Source organism: Larus michahellis, chromosome 4 (assembly GCF_964199755.1).
Source record: "Larus michahellis chromosome 4, bLarMic1.1, whole genome shotgun sequence".
Classification (NCBI taxonomy): Eukaryota; Metazoa; Chordata; class Aves; order Charadriiformes; family Laridae; genus Larus; species Larus michahellis.
The window spans coordinates 34,555,642-34,577,952 of record NC_133899.1 but is presented as its reverse complement, the minus strand read 5'-3'; the positions used below and the strand labels follow the sequence as shown (position 1 = coordinate 34,577,952).

General features: G+C 37.8%; 1 protein-coding gene across 17 annotated transcripts in view; it reads left to right on the top strand.

Moving 5' to 3' along the window:
• Nucleotides 1-22,311, top strand: part of TRAF3 (TNF receptor associated factor 3) — a 70,751-nt gene that overhangs the window by 37,841 nt on the left and 10,599 nt on the right. For 9 of the 17 annotated variants that reach the window (XM_074583921.1, XM_074583919.1, XM_074583920.1 and 6 more), the window contains 7 exons: nucleotides 1,916-2,172; nucleotides 5,215-5,266; nucleotides 7,279-7,383; nucleotides 8,254-8,421; nucleotides 13,394-13,474; nucleotides 16,189-16,263; nucleotides 18,072-18,164. In XM_074583921.1, coding sequence (XP_074440022.1) covers nucleotides 1,931-2,172; nucleotides 5,215-5,266; nucleotides 7,279-7,383; nucleotides 8,254-8,421; nucleotides 13,394-13,474; nucleotides 16,189-16,263; nucleotides 18,072-18,164 — 816 coding nt within the window. In that variant the 5' untranslated portion in view covers nucleotides 1,916-1,930. The remainder of the gene's footprint in view (nucleotides 1-1,915; nucleotides 2,173-5,214; nucleotides 5,267-7,278; nucleotides 7,384-8,253; nucleotides 8,422-13,393; nucleotides 13,475-16,188; nucleotides 16,264-18,071; nucleotides 18,165-22,311) is intronic. The other 8 variants (XM_074583930.1, XM_074583929.1, XM_074583928.1 and 5 more) reach the window with 3 other exon arrangements.

The following is a 22,311-nucleotide window of genomic DNA, read 5'->3' as shown; positions in this document are numbered from 1 at the left end:
ATCATTATCTGGTTTTGGGTTTGTTTGTTTTTGGGTTTGTTTTTTTTTTTTCTTTCTTTTATTATGCTTGCTGGTGAAACTAGTTCAGGCTTTGCTTGCTTCCCCGGTCTGAAATAATCTGAATTTCCTCATTAATGAGAACTGCAAGTTACTTTCAGTTCAGCACTGATTTTTCTGTTTTTTTCAGATATTGTTCTGCCAAGGCATTAGACTCTGCAGTCTTTGAAGAATAGACAAGGAACAGGCAGACATTAATTCAGATTGTGGACCAGACTTTATATTTCCCTTTCAGTTACTGTAGAAACTGGTTTGTTTGGGATTTTTTGGTTTTGGGTTTTTTTGGTGGTTTTGAATAAGACCCAATCATTGTATCTCTGTGTACTGAGTTATGAGGATGGTTTCCTTGGGCTCTCCCTGTTTGATGAAGATACAGAGAGGCTTTCCCCTGGAGAAAGGGGGCAATGAAGTGTGGATTTGTCATTCAACAGCTCTACCTTTGCTCAGCTGATGTAAAGCCAAGAAATGGTAGCAGCAATGAGTTGCAATGATTTTTGTCTTCTGTTTCTAGAAATAACAGTTGTCATCAGAAATGAGAGGAATTTCCTTGTCTGTTTAGTCTCTATGGAGAGTTCTATACCAAGAGTATAGATGCAGAAATGAGCTACAAGAAAATACATTGAATTGCACATACTTGTTTTGGGCTTAACGAAGGAAAATAAGAGATCGCAGAAACTGTGTACGAGAAGGTGTGTGTATTTGGGATGTGAAGGATTTGATGCCCTTTGTGGTATCGATGGACATACTTCTAAAACTGAGAAATAAACTGGGCCTCACTTCTTCATTCTGCTTCTTAAAGTTGAATTATAACTGTAGGGGTTGAGGCAACTGTAGAGCAGCAGAATAGGTTTATATTTCAAGCGTCAGTTAATATGGAGGGAGAATTGAAGTATGCCTTTCTCTTCTAAATATGTAAATAGGTGTTTTGTCTTCCAACTGTGCTTTCTACTTCATGCACAGAGGTTTTTTAAGACCGCTTACACTTGCTTGGCTACAAGATAAGCAAGGGAATTATTGAAAACAGGTTTAACCTGGGTATTCTTCCTCTGTTGCTCTGCTAACGCTTTGCATGCTGACCTAGAAGAATCACAGTCCAAGATAATAAGTACTATAATTCAGTCTTCAACTGCATTAATTATTTTCTCAGTTGCCTGTCAGTTGTGCTTAGTCCTGGTGAACTAATCAAGTGGCCATGTTATGTAGGCCTTTCTCCTCTGCCAGTTAGACTTGTATCACCGTTCTCTTCACGTGGGGATGTATGATGAACAGGTTGGAAAGTGTTTAATAAGTAAAAACCTGTTGTTTTGTTCTAAAAGAAACTTAAAGCAGCATGTCTTACACTGGATAGACAGGAGAAGTTGGTAGTGGAGCTGCGTAGATTGCAGATACCCTGATTAGGACACTGATGGTTGTGTGCTTTTTATAATAGCATGTGAGTAGTGTTCGTGTAGTACCGTTCCAGTGCACCTTCTCCACCACACCCCTTGCTGCTTCCTCTAATGGTATGACTTCAATATCAAGGACATTTTTCAGAGAGAGAGAGAGAGAGATGGAAGAATAAAAACTCTGTTCTTATTATTCCTAGAGCAATGGTCATAACGGACTAACACTTTGCTTTCAGGAATAGGTTTTGATTCTTGACCTTCTAGAGCCTTTGAAAAATGTGGACTATTTTACAGATTTGCGATGCTTAATGTACTTGGGCAGTTACGTATGATGTTCACATGATGTGTGGACATGCATCTAGTCTTAGTGCTTTCTGTTTTTACGTAGTCTCTCAGAGATGCCATGTTTGTTTCATTTAAATGGAAGAAGAGATCTTCATTTCTCAGAAGTTTTCTCATTTTTTGCTTCACAGAAACTATCTTAGAGCATGGACAGCAGTAAGAAGACAGAACCCCCTTTGTCTGTAGAAATGGTACAACAAAGAGCCAATCCTGATCGCAGTCCTTCAGCATCGATTTATGTTCCAGAGCAAGGTGGCTACAAAGAGAAATTTGTAAATGCCGTGGAAGATAAGTATAAATGTGAAAAATGTCACTTCATCTTATGCAATCCTAAACAGACTGAATGTGGACACAGATTCTGTGAGACCTGCATGAATGCCTTGCTAAGGTATGGTTTTTGTTGTGATAGAACATGTTGATACCTTTAAGTCTTGTGAACTGATGAAAATAGTGTGGACATCATTGTAGTTTTAGGATTACATGAAGTTAATGCCCTGGCTCAAAGCAGCCTTCCGCTTGTTGCTTGCTTGATTATTTGTTATCCATGTGCTGGTGCAAACATGTGTGTTCTACTTGGGGTCAGGATGAGACAACTAGGCTTTCCATCAGTATTGTTGAAACAGTTGTTAAAGTGGTTTAATCCTGTGTAGTGACGTGTTAGGTAAGAATTTCATTGGCTGTGGAGCCTAGACTGAGTAGCTATTTCATGTGACTGCTAACATGGCTATTTTGGAGTAAAATGCCCTCAGTAAATCATGTCTGTGTGAGGAAGTGAGCCTGCAGAGGCTCCTTAGAGTGATAGTACCTAACCTAGCTGCGGACCCAGCCTTACAGTTGAGTGCTGGGACCCTTGGGATAAATGTAATTACTTATGGAGCTTCCTTTGCCTGTAACCCTTCTGGCTGCATGTCCTGTGGCTTTATGTTTTGTGGATTCCAGTAGGGTCAGGAAGGCTGGCTTCTCTGTTACTGAGATGTTTGGGCCAGAGTGCAAAGTGTGTGCGTGAAAATTATAGACATAAAATGAACGCTGAGAGATGCAATCTTTCCCAGTCCAGGTAAGAATAAAAGTGCAATCATTCAAGGAGTATCTAGCTTTTAAGAAGTATCTGTGCATCAGCAGAAGTATATTTTTTTGCCTCTCAGCTTTGATGTGTTGCTACTGATTGTATTCAGCAGTGTGATTTTTAAAACTTGGTCTAATGTTTGGAGACCATTCCACAAGCTTTAATCTCCTGGAGTAAATAAGTAGTCAATACTTCCATTTACTACTGGGAAAGCAGACGTAGAGAAGAGATTGAGCTCGCTGGATATTGCGCTCTGGACTGCTAACAGAGAGAGGATTTGCCTTTGGAAGGTCTTGTTGATCTCCTGTTTACTTTTTGTTACCACCCTGACTCTAGGTATTAATTTATATTTCACTTGGAAGTACTGTGATCTCAGGTAGATATAAATCAAGACTATGTGCAGCATGGCAAAACAGATTGGAGGATATTACATTACTCTGTCTCATGATAAAGAGTAACCTCTGTACTGGGCAAATACAAGGGTCCATAGCTCACTAATCCACTCCTGTAGGTTTTGTGCTACAGCGTGTTAAATTTAAAACAACAACAAAAAAAACCCCACCAACTTTTCTTTCAGTACGCATTTTCAGGTGAGGTGTAGTTCGCATTTAATAAATGCAGTTATTTCTTTCTGAATATATGTTTTTTGGAGGACTCTTACATGGTTAATAACAGTGATTGCAGAAAACCAAACATCTGCCATGCTTGGATGTGTGCAGGTGGACAGAGCAGATCCTTAACAATCTTAAACAGTAACAATTCTGGCATTGCTGGAATCTGGGCAATTTTCCTTCCCCGCTGTGAGACATGCACATGTGCTTATTACAGTGCGGCTAGAATATGTGTAATTTTACCTTTCTGACTTTCCACCCAGTCTGTTATTGAAAAGGACACATGGCTAAGACCATCTACTGCACTGCTCTTTCATTCAAGTTGTTTCACTGTATTTAAGTGCTTGTTGCAAACAAAGCCTTTATTAAAATTAAATTTACAGCTCCTTTTTTGGGAAATAAAATGTGTGCCGTAAAATGGGAAGCAAAATAAGTTTACAGTGTCACTGGATTTGGCACTAAAATTTTTCATTCAGTGTTGATGTGCTGCTGCGCGCGCACACTGATTACACGCTAGTGGGTTCTGTTCCAGGGTTATTTGAGGACAAGGAATTGGGAGTCAGTGTAGATAATGCAGTAAGGTTGTCTGCTCAGTATGCAGTAGTAGTTTAAAAGAGCAATTGGGATGCTTGAGTGGATTCAGTAAAAGCGAGGAAAGCATGACATTGTATTAAACACTATATGCCCTCAAGTAGATTAGTTCCCCCGCCTCCCCCCCCCCCCCCCCCGTTTTTTTTAACTTAAGAAAAATATTACAGATATTGAAGCTGCAAGATAGTTAAGATGCTCAGAAATGAGAGACACAGCGTGGTCAGTTAAGGAGCAGAAGCCAGTGAGATGATTTGAAATAACCATACTGATAATATAACATAAACTTATTCAGCCTTTCACATTGCTTTGCACTGCTGCTAGCAGCCGCAACTTAGGTAGCCTGTCAATGAGTTGCTTTACAAAAGAATTTACCTAGCTTTTACCTGGTGCTTTTCATCCATAGATCTCGCTGCTTTACAAGGGACATTGTTATGACTATCCCCATTTTACATAGGGGGAAAAGGAGCTAACAAGGAATGAAGGGATTTGCATTATGACACCTAGCAGGTTAGAGTCAGAAACAGCTGTAGGAACACAGTTTTTCTTACACTCCAGTTCAGTTTCTGTCCACAAACTGCTCTGCTCCTCAGCCTACCTGTTGTCTAAGAGATCACAAGTTTGGTAATTAGATTACTGAAACAGCTACAGGGCAATAGTTCAGCCAAAGGAGGGAGCGAGGATCTGTAACAGTTGCTAAAACCAGAACAGACTTAAAGGAGATGGGCATAAATACTTTTTTTACCCTAAAAGGATGTATAATTGACTGTCGGAGAAAGTAAAGTTTAATTAGGTGTTGTTTGAAAAAGGACTGGGTAATCAAAGAGACAGTATTTTGCTTGTTTGCCCAGATAGATTGAGAAGTGACAAAAATTGTGGATCGAGTGCAGACTGTAAGATAGGGAATGAATTTTGCTGCACAGTTGGCTGGAGGCATTGTGGTGGTCTTATTTCCTTGGAAATGTCAGATACTGTCCACAGAAAACTCAAGTGTTCCAATTGTTTGAAATAACATCATGTTATCTCATTATAATGAACTGTATCCACTTTTAATGCTTTTAAAATATATTGAATAATTATAACTAAGTGCCTCATAAATGGAAATTTTTGTAATACAAAAATTCAGATGAGTTAAAATAGTTTTTCTGTTTTCTTTTCTCTCCAGTTCTTCTAGTCCAAAATGTACAGCGTGTCAAGAAAGCATAGTAAAAGATAAGGTATTGTTAAAATTGTTTCTTATTCAAGAGTATTGAATTGTGTGGCATACATAAGATATGTTATTGCTTTGTGGTAATTATTTCATAAGCCAGATAAGCTACCCAAGGAAGATAGTTTTGTTATAAAACCTAAACCATGCATTTTATAGAGGAAGACAGCTCATTTGTACTGTTAACCACATGGTAGAAAACAATGTCAGCCTTATCCCTAATGGTCCAGCCAGGTGTCACAGCTTGTTTTCATAGTTGGGAGCTGCAGCAACATGTTGCAGTTGTCCTCCCATCAGTTTGGGAGGATGATAAGAAATATTACATCTCCTGTAGATGCCGAGATCTCACAGGTGTAGGCAAACCTTACTTCTGATTTGGCTCTGGACCAGTGTCTGCTGTTTCACTAGTCCGTTCTTACAGTGTGCTGTTCTGTCAACCACACTGGTACCAGAACCGTGTGGAGTTATAGTAACTGTAATAGAGTCTTTTTTATGGATAAGTTATTTCACTGATGCCCTCCTTAGTGTTTTTTCACAGTAAAACTTTGTGTTGCCTTTGAAAGGATGAGGGTAGAGAAAATTCTTTTTGATTTAGTCCATGGTTTATGCAGGTTTCGTGTTAGATGTTTTTTGTTTAATAAATTCTTTGTGTTAGTAGTCTTTATAATAATAGTATAATATAATATAGAATAATATAGTAGTATAATATAACGATAATACAATAATGCCTAAATAAATACTTCTAATAGTTACCATTTTCAATAAAAGGTTAGTGGGTACATTAATTTCTCCTTGTCTTAACACAAAATAGTTCTCTGAACAGTGCTCAGCGTAATTCAGTTTTGACATGGATGGGTTCTGCAGGAGCTCAGACCAATAATTCATGATGCCTACTTTATTTTTTGTTTTAGCTCTGACTTTCTGGCTGCCGATATATGTAAACATGTACCTTTGTTATGAAACGTCAAATATCTCTAAAATAGGAGGAGGACATGAAGGGCAGTGGATATTAAAGACATGTTAGACTAACTGTGCAAGTTGGTGATTTTCATGAAACTGGAAGCCTCTCTCTTCCTGTAGAATGATGATGTTCAAAATACTGAAGAGCTTTTAGACAGCCTTGGCCAGCTGCTTAAAAATTATCATCTTTTGTTAAGTTTAGTGGGCAAAACCGCACCTAGTAACAATGTTAATTACTTTGGAAAAAGTACTACAGTGCTGGAAATGGATTATTCAGATGAGATTCGTTGATTGATTAAAACTTCACATCTGCATCTGAAAAGTAAACAGAAATCACTGACCTGTGTCGGGTGAGATTGGATGAGAATGATGGCAGCATTTCCTTCTTAGCTGATACTGGGGATAGATTCATAGTCACTGTGGACAGATCTGATCGTAATTCTTTGTTGTTGTTAAATGCAGAACCGTTCCGTAATTACAGTAACCCTGCAGTATACGCGGTATCACAGAACTCCGTTTGTCAGAGAACTAGTCATAGGTTGGGCTTGCTTCTTTAGTATTTCTTAATGGTCGTGAAAGCAACTGCAAAATAACGAGAAGTTTTTATCCCTTGGTTTTGGACTTCAAAATAGTAGTAATGGTCTTCAGTGCTTATCTCCAGTTCCTGCCCTTAGCAATGGGGCTTCTTGAGAGTGCAGTTGTGTGTGTCTCTTTATCTTTTATGGGATATCTCCTGTAAAAGGTGAAAAATCCAAACCCCAAGCTCTCTATTTCTAACTTCTTGCAGTTCTATTATAGACAAAAAATGCTGGAAAGGCTTATAAATATTAAAATGGAGAGGCAATTAAAGCCTGCTTATCTGTGTAAACTTCCTCCAGTTTAAGACCTTAGAAAATGTCTTTAATTGTGTCACCACCGAAGTGCAAGTAGGTGTTCCAGCTAACCAGTCTAGTCGTTGTGAGACTGCCGTAGCCAAATTGCGCGGCTTCTGCTTTATTTGAACTTGCATATTCTTGAGTGGTTTTAAATTTCTAAAATGAAGTGATATTTTAAATTTTTCAGGTATTTAAAGATAATTGTTGCAGGAGAGAACTACTTGCCCTTCAAATATACTGCAGAAATGAAAACAAGGGCTGTAAAGAACAACTATCTTTGGGTCAATTACTGGTAAGTAATCTAACATAGTCATAAGCTTCCTTTTGAGTTAGAGAGTGAATAGAAGTCTTGCAAGTTAAAACCCCAATCCATTTCTTGACTTGCTCACACTAGTGGTTAATCTGATTTATAAATTTATAAATTTGGCTTTTAGATGAGCTATAAGGAATTGCAGTCAAAAATCGTGTTGACTGTGTGATGCTAAAGCTCAGAAATGTAAATGCATGAAACAAATGAAAACTGGAGGGAAAACTAAAATCGGGAAAAATCTTAGTGTGTACTTCACAAATGTGAGAAATTTGCATTGCTTTTTGGTGTGTTTTTATTTTTATTTACCAGTCTTAATCCTCTCATGTAAGTGGTGGTTTATGTGTGGAATTAAACCTTTGGCTTCTCCAGACTTGTACAAAATAACTTGTAGCTTTGTTTCATGAAGGCATGACTTAACAGTAATCCAGTAATTTTAACAGTCGGAAGGGATGGCTACACAGCAGTCTGCACTGAGATGTGTAGGTACTTAAACTTGCTTTGAATGAGCAAGCTCAGGTACTTAAATAACTTAAGGGCAGCATCTATGTTTATGTGGAATAATATACCTTGAAAAAGAATCCTTACCTTTTGTTTAAATAGCCTGTGTGGAATTTTAGTATAAAAGTACCTTGTAGACATCTATAATAGAGTGAAATTTGCTGTCCGGGTAAATGCACTGTAAAGTCAGAGGTGTACTCCCGAGTAGATTTGCTAGTGTTTGCTCTTGCACAATATAGCGCGTCAAATAACTTTGCTTACTTTGGTTCTGAAGTTATTTAATGTGGAATGTCTCAAAGGATGGAAGACCTGCACAAAACTTAGTTGGCTTGGCTATTTTTTTGTATCTTTCAGATGCATTTGAAAACTGATTGTCAGTTTGAAGAACTCTCGTGTCCTCATGCTGATTGCAAAGAGAAAATACTGAGAAAAGATTTGCCAGACCATGTAGAGAAGACCTGTAAATACCGGGAGACAACCTGTAAATATTGCAAAAGCCAAGTCCCAATGATTATGTTGCAGGTGCAGTATTTTCTTGTGTATACAGAACAAGATTCTTACATTAATGTGAAATAATAACTCTTCTTGTGCTTCTTTGTAGCTGCCAGTAGAGCCTTGGCCAGCATTAGTAAGTCAAAAAAGAAAACAGGCTTACTTTCAAAACGTCTTTTTTTTTTTTTTTTTTTTTTTTCCCTGCAAAAAGACCAGCTACTGCACTGACTGGGAAACTTTCTTTTTTCTGATGTTCAGATACTGCACTTAAAAGAAATTCAGACACACTGCATAATATTGATACTAAAGCAATTTTTGTTCTGCTTTTTTATTTTGCTTAAATTGATATAATAAATGCAACTACCATGATAACAATTAAATGTTGGTCAGGAAAAGCATAAGCATAGCAAGTGACTGGAGAAATAGCATCTTTCCATATAATCCTTCTCGGGTGCTGTGTGATCTGTTTACGAGAGGAAAGGAGGAAACAGTGCAAAAAGAAATAGTGTTTTGGCATAACTAGCAATGGTACATGATAGGCCTAGGCCAAGTCACCGCTGTTCTTGGCATATAAGTAGGTTGTCTGAGAAGCAGCATGTTGTGAGTTTGAGGTATGGAGTGGAGGTTGAGAAAGTCTTACGTTACACATGGAATTGTAACTTGTCTGTGTTTGTATTGTTTTGCATTTAACTGTATTATGCTGAATCTCTCTTGCTGTAATTTTAACTTTTTTTTTAAAATTCTGCTTACATAGTTTGACAGTCTCGGATTTTGGACCTTTTTTAGTGTAGTAAGAGTGATGAGAATTTCATTTTTATTTGTGTTTTGGTGTATTGTTTGTTAGGTGAAGTCTCACAACGATAAGAAGCATTATTTGCACAGAGATGCCATTACAAAAAGGCATAGGTGGAATCTCCCCAAGTTCTCATTTAGATCTGGCTTTCAATTATTTGAGTGTATACCTGCAAGGGCTGGTACTTCAATAATTGTGCATTACCTAGTATAAAGTGGCTCAGATGTGAAAATACACGGAGAAAATAGTTTACACTGTTTATTCTTGCACATTCTGATACAGAGGTGAAACTGTATTTAGTTAGATTATGGATGCTGTTCTCACAGAATTTTCTTTAAGCTGGGAACTGATGTAAGGCAAAGAGTGACATTAAAAAATGCATAGTGTCTTAACAGACAAAATCAGGGAATATTAAATATGTTTCGTTGTACAAGCTGGATTTCCACATCCAAGCAACATTCTCACAGGTTCCTTGTAGGCAGTTTCTTTTTATAGGGGCAATGTAGTTAAATTTTTGAGTCTGAAATCATCCTTACGTCTTGAAGAATATAGCACTTTGTTTTAGTGTAAGAGCTCTCTCTTTTATCAGATGTTGATGGATTTGACATTTATGAAATCTTTGAACTAGCGGTAGCTTTCAAGATATTCGGAAGCTGAGACAAGTTTTAGTCTATCAGATTTTTAATTCACAGCGAAACCTATTTTAGGCATACATGCTGGGAACAAGAATGGCGTATTACTCTGAAGAACAGAAAATGTTTTAAGTGTTTTAAATGAAGTAATTGTTCTCCAAAATCTTAAGTGGTGTGATTCTGAGTTGTTTTAAGAGGTAATGGAATTGCCTTATCCAGACTGCCAAAGAGGTTAAAATGTAGCTTTATGTTCAGGTGTCGCTATTTTGATTGTATTAAAGTTGGTACTGCTGTTCGCCTGGCCTTAAAAGTTCTAAACAAATCTGCATTTGTAAATCAGAACACTTCCAAGGAGTGTTACATATTCGCATGTTATCATTGGCTTATCTGTTTCAGTACATAGGAAAAAAGGACAGTTTTACTTCCATGCTGCTTAAGGGTGCAGAAAGCTCCGCAATTGGCTGCCATTTTTCAATTTTTTTGCCTAGATTTTTAAAAGTTCAGTGATTACAGAAATGCAGATGGTTTTATTTGTTGTTGCCTGATAAAATGTTACCTCATTTTACTTTGGTAATGAGAATCAGAAGCTTAATGAGACTGTACGTTTGAATCAAAGGCTCCTTTTGACTTCTCATTTGAGTTTTGTCACCCAGAGCTTGAGTTCATCTCTAGCTTCTGTAGCCTAAAATTTTCGCTAATGTAATAACGACTGAAGCAGGCCTTGGTGACTTGAACTGAAAATGGAGATAGAGGGAGCATACCGAGAAAAAAGGTATGCAAATGGAAACAAAAATAATTTTACCGGAGTATGTATGGTTCATGTCTTCATAGAATCCCATGACCCGTGCGGTAGGAAATCCCCGTTGTTGGAGGCAGACTCTTTAGTTAACGATGTTAGTACACATTTCTTCAGATTGCATTTGTCTTGCCTGCACTGTCTCTAGTCAAGTTAACTTCTTAATTTATTTTCTTTTGTTTAAACCATCGAAAAAATTTGGGGGTTTTTGTCACAAAGATACTTTTTCCATCCTGCAACTCCCGGCAGACAAAGATGGTGCATTGCTAAAACAGAAATTAGTAGCCTGAAATGCTTCTGAGTTGTTAGATTTTTCTGTGAATAATCCACAAAACTGCTTGGAAGTGCTTCTCCTATAAAATTGATGCTTGGGCAGTAGTGGTATGATACAGATGTGGAAGGACAGCATTACCTAGTGCCTAGGCTCTTGCCTGCCACCCTGGCCACAAAAAGGCTGTCCGGGCAGGCCCTGCCAAGGCAATCTGGACTCTACTCAGTAGGCCGAAATACCACTGGGCTGACCGGGACGGCCACTGAGGAAGGCACGAGACATTGTCACCTTGCTCCCTTGTCACTGCTCTGCAACCAGACCTGTTCTGAGTGCGGCACTGGCTTCTCTGGGCAGCCATATTAATATCCTGCCTTGCCCTCATCTGTGCCAGGTGCCCTGCACGTGGTGTTACCCATGTTATGTGCTGCATTTGGCTCTTGGTTTTGTGTGCTCGACTGTGTGAATTTAGCTGGAAGAGGATGCTGCCACTGGAATGGGATATCCTGAAGTGATTGGAAAGGCTCCCCTTGGTTTCAGTGAGTGGGCCTTGGGATGTGGAGTGAAGAGGACTAGACAGAGGGCTGAGAAGAAGTTGTGTGTTGCCTTTTTATCGTGAACCGAGAGTCAATGTCATAGCCTTTGCCAGATAGTTTGGGCAGGTTAGAGAAGAGAGTGAGTTAAAATTAGGGAATGAATGTTAGAAGGGAGCATTATTTTTCTAGCCTTGTAGTTGATAAACCATTACAGACGTTTGTAGGGCAGTAGGCTCCTGGAGCTGCACGGCAGCGTGTGATGTCTCTCTTCAACCCAATGACGGACGTGTTCAGAATGAGGGAGCCCAGGTCCAACCCTTGAGTCTGAGCAGAAATGGTCCTATGGGCTTATCAGAAGAGTCCTGCAGTCGCCCTGACAGAGGTTACTCTGGGGAGAGGTGTTGTCAGCCTGTTAGCATTGCTCCTGGCTGGGTATCCAAGTCCTGCTGAGGAGGGACTGAGGCTGGCTCCTCACCCCCACATTTTGGGAGGCTGTCCCAGCTCTCTGGCTAAGGAGCAACCTAGACTTACTTCGTTCTGTCGCTATGACTGCTTACATGTGCTACACCAAGTGAACTAGTATGAATAAGAATCATAGAATTGTCTAGGTTGGAAGGGACTTTCAAGATCATTGAGTCCAACCATCAGCCTAACACTGACAAAACCATCACTAAAGCACGTCCCTAAACACCACGTCTACCTGTCTTTTAAATACCTACAGGGATGGTGATTCCACCACTTCCCTGGGCAGCCTGTTCCAGGGTTTAATAACCCTTTCAGTGTAGAAATTTTTCCTAATACCCGTCCTAAACTTCCCCTGGCGCAACTTGAGGCCATTTCCTCTTGTCCTATCACTTGTTACTTGGGAGAAGAGACCTACCCCCGACTCTCTACAACCTCCCATCAGGAGGATGACAGGATGGACTGCTTCAGAACAGCATACCTGATGATGTGTTTTTAGAAGTGAGGAGGTATACATTTTCAAGTATTTGCAAATTTATGGCAGAGTTCTGAACTAAGGTCTTTCACATCTGAGAGCTTCGGTCTCCTTTATGTCTTGGTTTTATTTCCGAAGACTAGACATCATTACTGGGCAAAAAGGGCATGCTATTTCTTCTTCCTTTTCTAACCAGCTTATAAATCTAGACCTTTGTTTCATTTGCTTTTCTTAAGTACCAGAAATTAAAGTGTTTGTTTCAAGTTGAATGGGACATGTCACTCGACGTGACATTGATTTCTTTTTTTTCCAGATATTTCATTTTGGTGAGGAAAACTGAGAATCAATATAAATTTAATTAGATTGGGCCTGATTTTCTTCCTTCCCTATGGTGATATGGTTTGACATCTGTACTGAAGTGTCTGTCATCATCAAGGTTCAGATCAAAATGCCTGCCCAGCATCATGATAAAATTTCAACATCTCTCTGAACTTTGGGTGTGTAACAGTGAGACTAGGTATCAGATGTTTGGGAATCAAAATTAGAAAAGGATTGGAAGGGGACTATCTGTACTTAGGAAAGAGAGATTCTCAGAGAGGGGGCAATGTACATTTCTGAAGAGCTTCTTCATGCGCTGTATGCCCTTACTAAAAAGGAAATCTGCAGTGGTTCTGCTCGCTCTTAAAGATGCCCATTTTTGTGAGTTATTCTTAGGGAAGAAGACTTGACTTTTATTATTGTTTCATTGCTGTAAGTAAAAACAATAAAATGGGAAGCAAATAGATTTATTCTGTGTGGGAAAACATGAGAAACCCCTTATTTTTGCTTCAGAATATCAACACATCTATCAAAAGCATAAACTGATGTTTGAGCAATTGGAGTTCTGTAACTGCACAATTGGGATAAGCATTGAAAAAAATGTTGTGTGGTTTGTTTGTTTTTTTTTTAATTATTGTAGGATGCTTTTCTTTGCAGGTAAGTCCTCTCCTTAATTTCGGAGTAAGAGTTGATTTGTGGTCTGTTTGCTTTTTCCTCTGTAGAAACATGAAGATACAGACTGCCCGTGTGTCATGGTTTCATGTCCTCATAAATGTAGTGTTAAAACACTCATGAGGAGCGAGGTAAGAAGTCATGCCCAGTGTTGTCCTGAAAAATTAAATAATTTTTTTAGTAAGATCTCGCAAGAATTTTGCCAGAAGCCGTTTCCTTATTTAATAAGTGTGAGATCTAAAGAAAAGCTTTTTCTACCACACAGTTAAGTGTGATAAAACTGAAATATTTTTAATGATTTCTTGAAAAACTATTGAAAAAGAAATAATTTCTTAGGTTTGTGTCTTTATAACACTTGGCTTGCCCAAGATTAACGCATGTCTTTCCTGCTTTCATTTTTACTAGCTCTCCCCCTGCCCTTCCCCAATTTGAAGCATTTGTTGAGGACAATAGAGCAGCATCTTGGGGTAGTTAGCTTACATTAAAATAAAAAGAGATAATTAAAATTTAGTGCACATGGACAACAGTTAGTAAAGACTAGAAAAATCATATAAATGTGTAGAATCATTCAATGGAAAAACTTGAATTATGATTAAATCTGTTAAATTTGGGGAAAAAATAACAACTGACACTTCAAGAATTAGTGTAGGATACAGGGTAATAGGAGTCCAACAGCCAGATCCAACAATACATACAAATCTCTCTTAATGTAGAGAAGCTTCCAGTAAAATATAAGACCAGGTTTAAAAAAATAAATTAAAACCTGTCTTGTTTGAAGAGATCCACATTCTTGTACATTAAAAGATACAAGTAGCATCTGCCAAAGTCGATGTGCGTTATTTTTTTCCTAAAAATAAAACTTACTCACCAAGGATGGGGAAGAGCTTATTTAAGTCTTCAGCACTCTGGAAGCCTCACTTAAGGAAAGTTAAGTTTCTGATCTGAGGATAAGCTTTTCTCTTTTCACGGGTACTTACTTCCTGAGTTGGATTCGTACTATTTTTCACTTACACTTGTAAATTGTAATATCGTGTCATAGTTGCACAAGGCACATAAGGCAGTTGCCAAACACAGGGGCAGTCTTCTCCCCCAGGATAATGAAATATAAAATACATGACAGATGTTGTACCTATTAAGAGAAACTGCGCTGCTAAGAAAAGAGAAAATATGTATACTGAGCCAATTCCGTCAGTGCTTACTTCTGAGTTTAGATCCCAGTTCTGGAGCACTCGGGCATATTCTTAAATCTTGACTTCAGCAGTTACTTTGAGAAGAGGTATATCTGAGTGCTATTAAGATTTGACCCATTAAAGCCTGGGTTGTTACACATATAGTCAGAATTGGGATCTGAAACCATTGGTAGGAAAAAGAACTTTAAACAGTCATCTTGCCCTGCATCATCTGTTGCTGTATGTTGCTTAATTTTTTTCTGATACTGTGAAAATGTATATATTACTTAGCTGCATGGTTAGGGACAACAACTCTAATGCAGAAAATGGGAAAATGCCTGCCTAACAGTTTGAGAAAATTCTGTAGTGTACAACAAGTGAATATTCTATTGCAGAATAAAAGGCAATTTTTCATGTTTAATTCATAACTCTTTGGCAGAGTTCTAGTTTTGAGAAGTTGAAAATGTGGCGTTCTTGTAAAGCCTGTTATACCACATGTCTCTCTCTTATTTGGTCTTATTTTTTTTCTGAACCACGTGTCTTTTGAAACGATACTGTGAATTTCTATGGATAGCATTTAGAACATCATAGGTGTATATCAGAGATGAGTGACGGCTTGCATCTCGGTATCAGATTTTTAAAGACTGTCCTGTCTGTTCCAGAGTGACACGTTCAAAGCAGAACTGGTTCCCCACTTCTTTCCATGGAGGTGGATGAGCTGAGTCATGTGGGGCTTATGGTGTGGGAATTTCAAATGTGATTTTTGAAACCCAAAAGAGTAATGCCAGCTGAGGAGCTAGACTCTAGCTCTTGTCTGCTTTGTGGGAAATACAAGGAGAGTGTTTGTTGCACCATCCTATCCAAAAATGGCTCTTTGCTCCAACTTTTAGGCAGTTTGCATCCAGCTGCTGCCCTCTGTGCTGCAATGGCTGCTGTCTGTATATACGTATACGCTTCTGTGAATTGGTTTATTTTTAAATGAAAAGTGGTCTGTGCTCATAATAATCCAAGATATTGGAATAAATCTCAATCTGTGAAAAATGCAGGCATTTTACTAATCAATTTTAGTCCTGTGTACTGCATTTTTTAAAGTTACTTAACTGTACCTATTCTAAAACTCTTTGTCTGTTCCATGCAGTACTTGTTTAGTCTTTTTTGTGTAATTTAACCGTTAAATTTAGGCACAGAGAATTGCATGTTATGTTTTGAAAAATTGGTTCTTCATGAAATTAGGATTAGAAAAAATGTACTTTACTACAGTGAAACTGATCTTAAGACTTGCTCAGAACACCAGTAAAAAAAATTACTTGTTGAGAAAAGATTAGTCATTTACTAAAGTCAAATGAAATCATATGAATAATTGTAGAGTGTGTTCTTTTTGTTTGCCTTTTTTTTTTTTTTTTTTTAATTGGGTTGCCTATTGAAATAGTCTTTAGTAGAAGTTTCACTGTATATTAAATGTATCACACTGTATACTGTATCGGCATGTGCGTGTGGTTTACATATGTGTATATATAGTAGTTGCACTTTAGGCCAGACTGGAGAAAATATACACACGTGTATTGTATGTTCTGCAAACGGCACACAATACAAGCCTGATAACCTGTGCCCTTTATGTTTTGAGCATTATCATGCAAACGTCTTTTGCCAAAACTCACATTTTTTTCCTATTGCAGTTGAATGCACATTTGTCAGAATGTATTAATGCCCCAAGTACCTGTAGTTTTAAGCGTTATGGCTGCACTTTTCAGGTCAGTATATAACAATTATACTTCCCAGTTGATGAAAGTCTGCAAATAGAACCTAACTCTTTGACGTGAAAGTTCTGGACTTCTCTAGTCTCGGTTAAGAAAAAGTCATCAAGTTGCACCAAGTGATTATGCAGCAGATGTTTGGTTTTGCCTTTTAAAAATAAACAATGTAAAAAGCCCACATGTTCCTGCAGTGGTTTGGGAGTTCAGTTACGGGGTACATCTTGTTGAAGTAGGAAGATGATACATTTGAAGAACTTTTTAACTTAGAATAAAAGGAAAGTCATTTTTGTTCTTCAGAAAATAGACTAGTAACTTCAGTTGTTTCTATGAAAGTACTTATTTCCTTGAGCTAAGTATGTTTATATTTTCTCTCATTTGTGTGTCTTAATATTTTTATTAAGGTTAAATATAGGTTAGAGCACTTAAAACATATATTTTTATGTGCATTCGTATGTCTGTGTGCACATAGGTGTGTAATCAAAGCATAGCATGAAATTTATTTAAAAGAAAAAAAAGTTTTAGATTTTAATCCTGGCAATCCCTGCAATATTTTAAAAAAGAAAAAAAGGCCGAACCTCGGAGTTTATTATTCCAGTCTCTTCCAATATTCTGCTATCCTTACCATATGTCTTGAGGAGTTTGGATGCTTATATAATGACGAGATTAGTCAGGAAATTTCAGAAACTGCTGACAGGAAAAAACGGGGTTTATCAGATAGTGCGATTCATTTGTTAGTCCGTGATAACTTAAAGAGACAAGAACTATAAGCAGCAACACTTCTCAATAAACTGCTTCCTGCAGGTATTTCCAGGTTCTTAAATAATGAGCATTCATCATTGTAAGTGTTAACAGTAATGCTCTTAGTGGTAGAACTGATCAATGCTGTAACCCTGCCCACTGTTATGTCGTATGTATTGCCATTCATTTTATGTATATGTATGTATATGTGTGCATATATGTACATATATCCACATATATATTTTTAGTATTTTATATAGAGTACATACCTTGAGGATCATTGAAACCCTTTCAGTTGCTTTGCAGCGTAACTGCCATCAAAGCTAATATACTCTGCATTGCACAACACTTACTGAGGTAGGTGTAATGCAACACAATACAAATAAAGTCAGTCATATGGTCTGCATCTTATGTACTCTGTATATGATCTGTGTGTGTTCTGTAAACTTTTTATATAGTGGTTATTTGTAACAGCATTTATAGGTTGTGCAGAGGCAGCATATCTGACTATCATAGAGCAATCACGGTAACATCTTAGGATGACAAACTAGGCGTTGTGATATCTCTCAAAGTAATTTATAAAGCTGGCAGTTTCCAGTGATGATAAATTTATCTTAAATATTTGTCTTTAATACTCAACTGAGGGAAAATTTAGTGCTTACGAAGCTGTTCATGAAATACAGCAGAAGTTTTAAATTACGGTTTGGGGAATTGGACGTTTTAGGTTTTGTATGACTCAAGAGTTTTATTGTGCTTTATTTAGTATAAAGCTACGCAGAAGACTCCAAAATACAGTTCATTTTGTAAATCTTGTTCATCTTTATTGTCTCTGACGTATCAAACACACTGGATGGAGATATATGGCAGTTGTATAAAACACTTGCTATATTAAATGTATTCCTGACTTTTGTAAATTCCCAAGTAGATTTCCCTTCTCTCTACGGTTCTGCAACGTGCATCCGTGAACCAAAATATGTAGCGTTGGTTCGATGTCTTGATATACTCTTTCTTTGTAGGTTTAAAAGAAGTGGAATTGGCTAAAATGTATAAATTCTTTGTTGTCACAGGGAACAAACCAACAAATTAAAGCACATGAAGCCAGCTCAGCAGTGCAGCATGTTAACTTATTGAAAGAGTGGAGCAATGCTCTAGAAAATAAGGTATATCTTCTACTCACTTCTAATTTTCATTGATTTCTTTAAATCATATAAAAGTACTGGAAGAAGCGCTTTTTTTCTGTTTAATAGCTGTTCAACAGCACAGCTAAAGCACTAATAGGCTCCAAAAGCAATCAAGCTATTTAGCATATCTGGTACCTTTGTTATAATAAAATGCTGTGAGAAACTTGGCTTCGCAACTCCATATACAATTTTCCTCATTGGTAACTTAATTAAAACACTTTCTTCATACAGATAAAAAGTCCAGTATTAAATTTCCTCTCTGAGCTGCCTTCTTACAAAAGGGAGGGTTCAGAAGGCTATGGCAGCGCTATGAGCTGTATTTTTGCTACCTCAGTATTTTTCCAGAGATAACACATTATTAGAAATACCATGTAATAAACTGGTTATTTATTTTATTTATTTTTGTTCTTGCTTTCCAAACTGAATGGCCTGCAAAGGTTAATTAAATTAAACATACTGTAAGTCATGGACATGATGATTTCTGCTTAAGTGCTAGATCAGAATGAAGTTCGTGTTGCAGTGCTTCCTTGGGACTCCTGGTTTTAGAATGTTTGGGATTTGGGAGATGCTGGAAATCATATCAGTGTCAGCTACAATCTTGTGAATCATTTGAATGACTTAACCGTCTGTTTTGCAAATAAAATATAAGGCTTTGCTTAAAAAATACAAAACTTCAGAACAAACCACAGTTTTCTTAAATCTTTTTGAAAAAGTTTTACATAGCCATTAAAATAATGCTTCCGCTTTTTTTTTTTTGGGGGGGGGGTGGGGGGGGTGGGGCGGGGAATCCCAGAATTACTAAGCTATTCTACAAACGCAGGCAGAAGAGTCAGGAGCCCATTCAGATTTTTCTAGAATGAGTTAAATAAAATGCCAGTGTAAACTCGGTGGCAGTTTTGATATGTGTGGCTTGTGATTTCTGTCATCTCACAGCATCTCTCTAGCTCAGGTTTAGCAAACTCTGTCTAGAAGGCGTGTCCCCTTCTTGGCCTCCAGTGATCTCTCATGCTTGGGTTTCCAGCAAGGTCCTGAAGCTGCAGTGAGCATAGCTTTAAAGCAGAAGTTAACAGGAACAGCAAAATATGATTTTTGTCCCAAGCACTTTTGTCCCTGGACTTGAAGCCCCGTAAGGAAACCGTTGAACCTAGTGAAGGTCTAGTGTAGTTTTTTAGACAGAATTTTTACTACGTGTGTCTTAGTTTGATGATCAAAAACAATACTTAAGTTTGCTTTTGCACTCGAATCTCTTTGTTAATGTAGGAACTGTACATTTTTTTGGTTTTAACAGATACAAATTCATATCCTTAGTTCTTTTTTCAGTAGTCTGATTTAAACTGTACAATTTATTTTACATCATAGGAAAAAACCATGTTCCTTGTGACTTCCAGAATAGACCATGTTCTGCCTTTTGTCAGTGTCCTGAGAGGTGCTTTGTCATTTAAAAAATGCCCAGCAGTTCTATGTTTGTCTCTTATAGAGCTAAGAGAATATTCACTTTACTACTCTTTTATGTTAAATTTTTGTTTCAACTTTCATTTAGGACATAACTGCTTATCATTGTTTGTCCATTTTCTTTTTTTCTTTTCTTTTCACTTCCTGCTTTGTAGACTTCTTCCTATTCATAATAAAGAGTTGAATCACTGGAAATCCCAAGACCATGCCAAGTTACCAGAATAGCTAACCACATATCATATGTCAGTGACATTATTCTAGAGGAGGGTAACAAAATGATTTGTAACTTCATTGATGTTCTCTTCTTTGAGAAAAAATTAATTGATGCACTGAAGAACAACGGCACAAAGTTAACTTAGCTGATGAATATCACAGAAATCTTGTCCCTTCTGAAATCGGTGGAAGTCTTGTTGGTTTCTGTAGGGTCAAGATTTCTTTTGGGGTACTCGCCATGATATGTATGGAGGGGAAAGGAGAAGTCGCCTTCTCCCAGTCACCATGTTCTTTAACAGTGCTTGAAGAGTATGCAAACTGAAAGTCTTCAGAGCTGCAAAGCTTGTGCTGAGTGATGGGTTTGGTATTTGAAGGGGGCTGTTGGCAAAGAGTAGTAAGAGAAGGTCAGATGTAAAATCTTGAATCAAAACTTTGTGGGGCGAATTAAAATCCGGTGTTTTGTTCACTCTGTGATGCGACAGACTTGCAGACTGAACTCCCACAGGTTTTGTGATGTTGGAAATAATGACGTGAACGTAATTTTGTGGCTTCGTCACATTCTTAAAGAAATCTGGTATAAACTAATTTTTCTTTTTTAATATGCGACTTAAATCTGGGACCTGTCTGTTTTAATCCAGCTCTTTGTGGCGTTAAGAGGGTTTCTTCCATTCTTTTTTAGTAATCAATAATAAGCAATAGCTGAATTTGAAAGACTGCTGAATAAGAGCATGCTTTATTCTAGCAATATTTCAAATATGACAAGGAAATAAAGGAAGCTGATGGATGCAGTTTGTAAATGGATGCCATGTTTCCTTTACCCCGTTTTTTAACTCAAGTTCGAAAGACTTATGCCAAATGCAATTAGGAAACTATATTTAGTGTTAAAGATTTCTTATTCACAAGTTACCACCAAACTACAATTACAGACTTAGCAATGACAATTCTGTATGATTAAGGGCTGCAGGACATAATTCTATTTTTCTTCTGTTCTGTAGAGCTGCGTGGAAAATCTCAGTACGAGACAAGCCCACGTTTTGTAACTTGTACAAAAATGGAAATGTAATGTTAGTGACACAGAGTGTAACTGCCGTACGATTGGGAGGCCTGAGGAGGAAACAATGAGAAAAGGGGAATGTAAAGATCACAATTAACTAAAGAACTCTGATTCATTAAGGAAAAGTAGTATGCAAAAACCTTAAGTGGCTACCTAGCAGATCTGAAGTATGTAGGAGGCAGGGGCACTAGTTTAAATTTAAAACTTGTTCTTGAAAATTTTCCCTAGTACCTAGGCATGCATTCCTTCAGCCTCGAGATTGTTTCTCTCTCTGCACTGGCAAAATTAGCTTTGTCTCGTTTCTGTTGAGCCTCTTCTGCCAGCTTTTCCATATATAAAATGTGGAACTAATGCATGTGTGTATATGCACACACGCTATGCTGTATCGAAAAGTAGATATGCACATATATTGTGGTATCTCTATATTTTTGGGCCCTTGTCTGATGAACCTGCCTTGCAGACTTTGTCAGTCCTTTGTCTGGTTTAGGCTAGTATAGAGATGGAAATTATTTGCCTTTTTGAAGTGGCTGGCCTCTTCAGTCTAGAAATGCAGGTGACACAAGTGATTCGATTATGTCTGATGAGAGGGCAGTTAGGGTGGTGGAATTCTACGGTGGTACCCACATCACAGGTAAAAATGGCTTAACCTCATGCTAGCCCACCTCATCTGTATTGGGGGTGGGGGGTAGATTTTTTTGGGGAACACGAAGCATCCAAGTAATTGGTCTTAATGTGGAACGTTTATCAAGATTTCCCTGGGTCAAAAATGGTGCTGCTTCTTATCCATATAAGGATCTATCTGTGGAACTAATCAGGGCATGTCCAAATGTCATTTTGTGTCAAGTGTTTGTTTTCTATGTTTTTACCACCGAATAATCTTGCCTGGTGAAAAATGAGATTTTTTTTTTTTTTTTTTTTTAAAAAAAAGCAACCCACCACCACAAAGTAACCCCCTGCCCCAAACCACGTTAATGAGCAGAGCATAAAATAGCGTGACAGAGAATATTACCATATTACTTTCATCCTCAAAGAGATGAGATATATGATATTCTTCTAACAAGGCTCGTGTTTTAAAATCAGAATGAGTCACTAATGAATGAATTCATAAAATGTCAATACAGAGAGAGAATATAATCTGCAGCCTGTAGTTCTTTAATCTTTTCTACAAGTAGGCAGCATTGGATTTTCCTTCAAATGCATGGATCCCTTCTGTATTCACTCATTTCAGGAGTTCTCATCACCATCACATTCTGTGAAGCCAAGCCAATCCTATACAGATGATGTTTTTCCTTAAATTTGCTATAGATCAGGATAGATTGGAGTAGGGGGGGAAGATGAATGCGTCCCTTTCCCAAGTAGATTTTTTTCTGGTATCCCTTCTGTGCAGGGCTCGAGTTCTTCCACTGG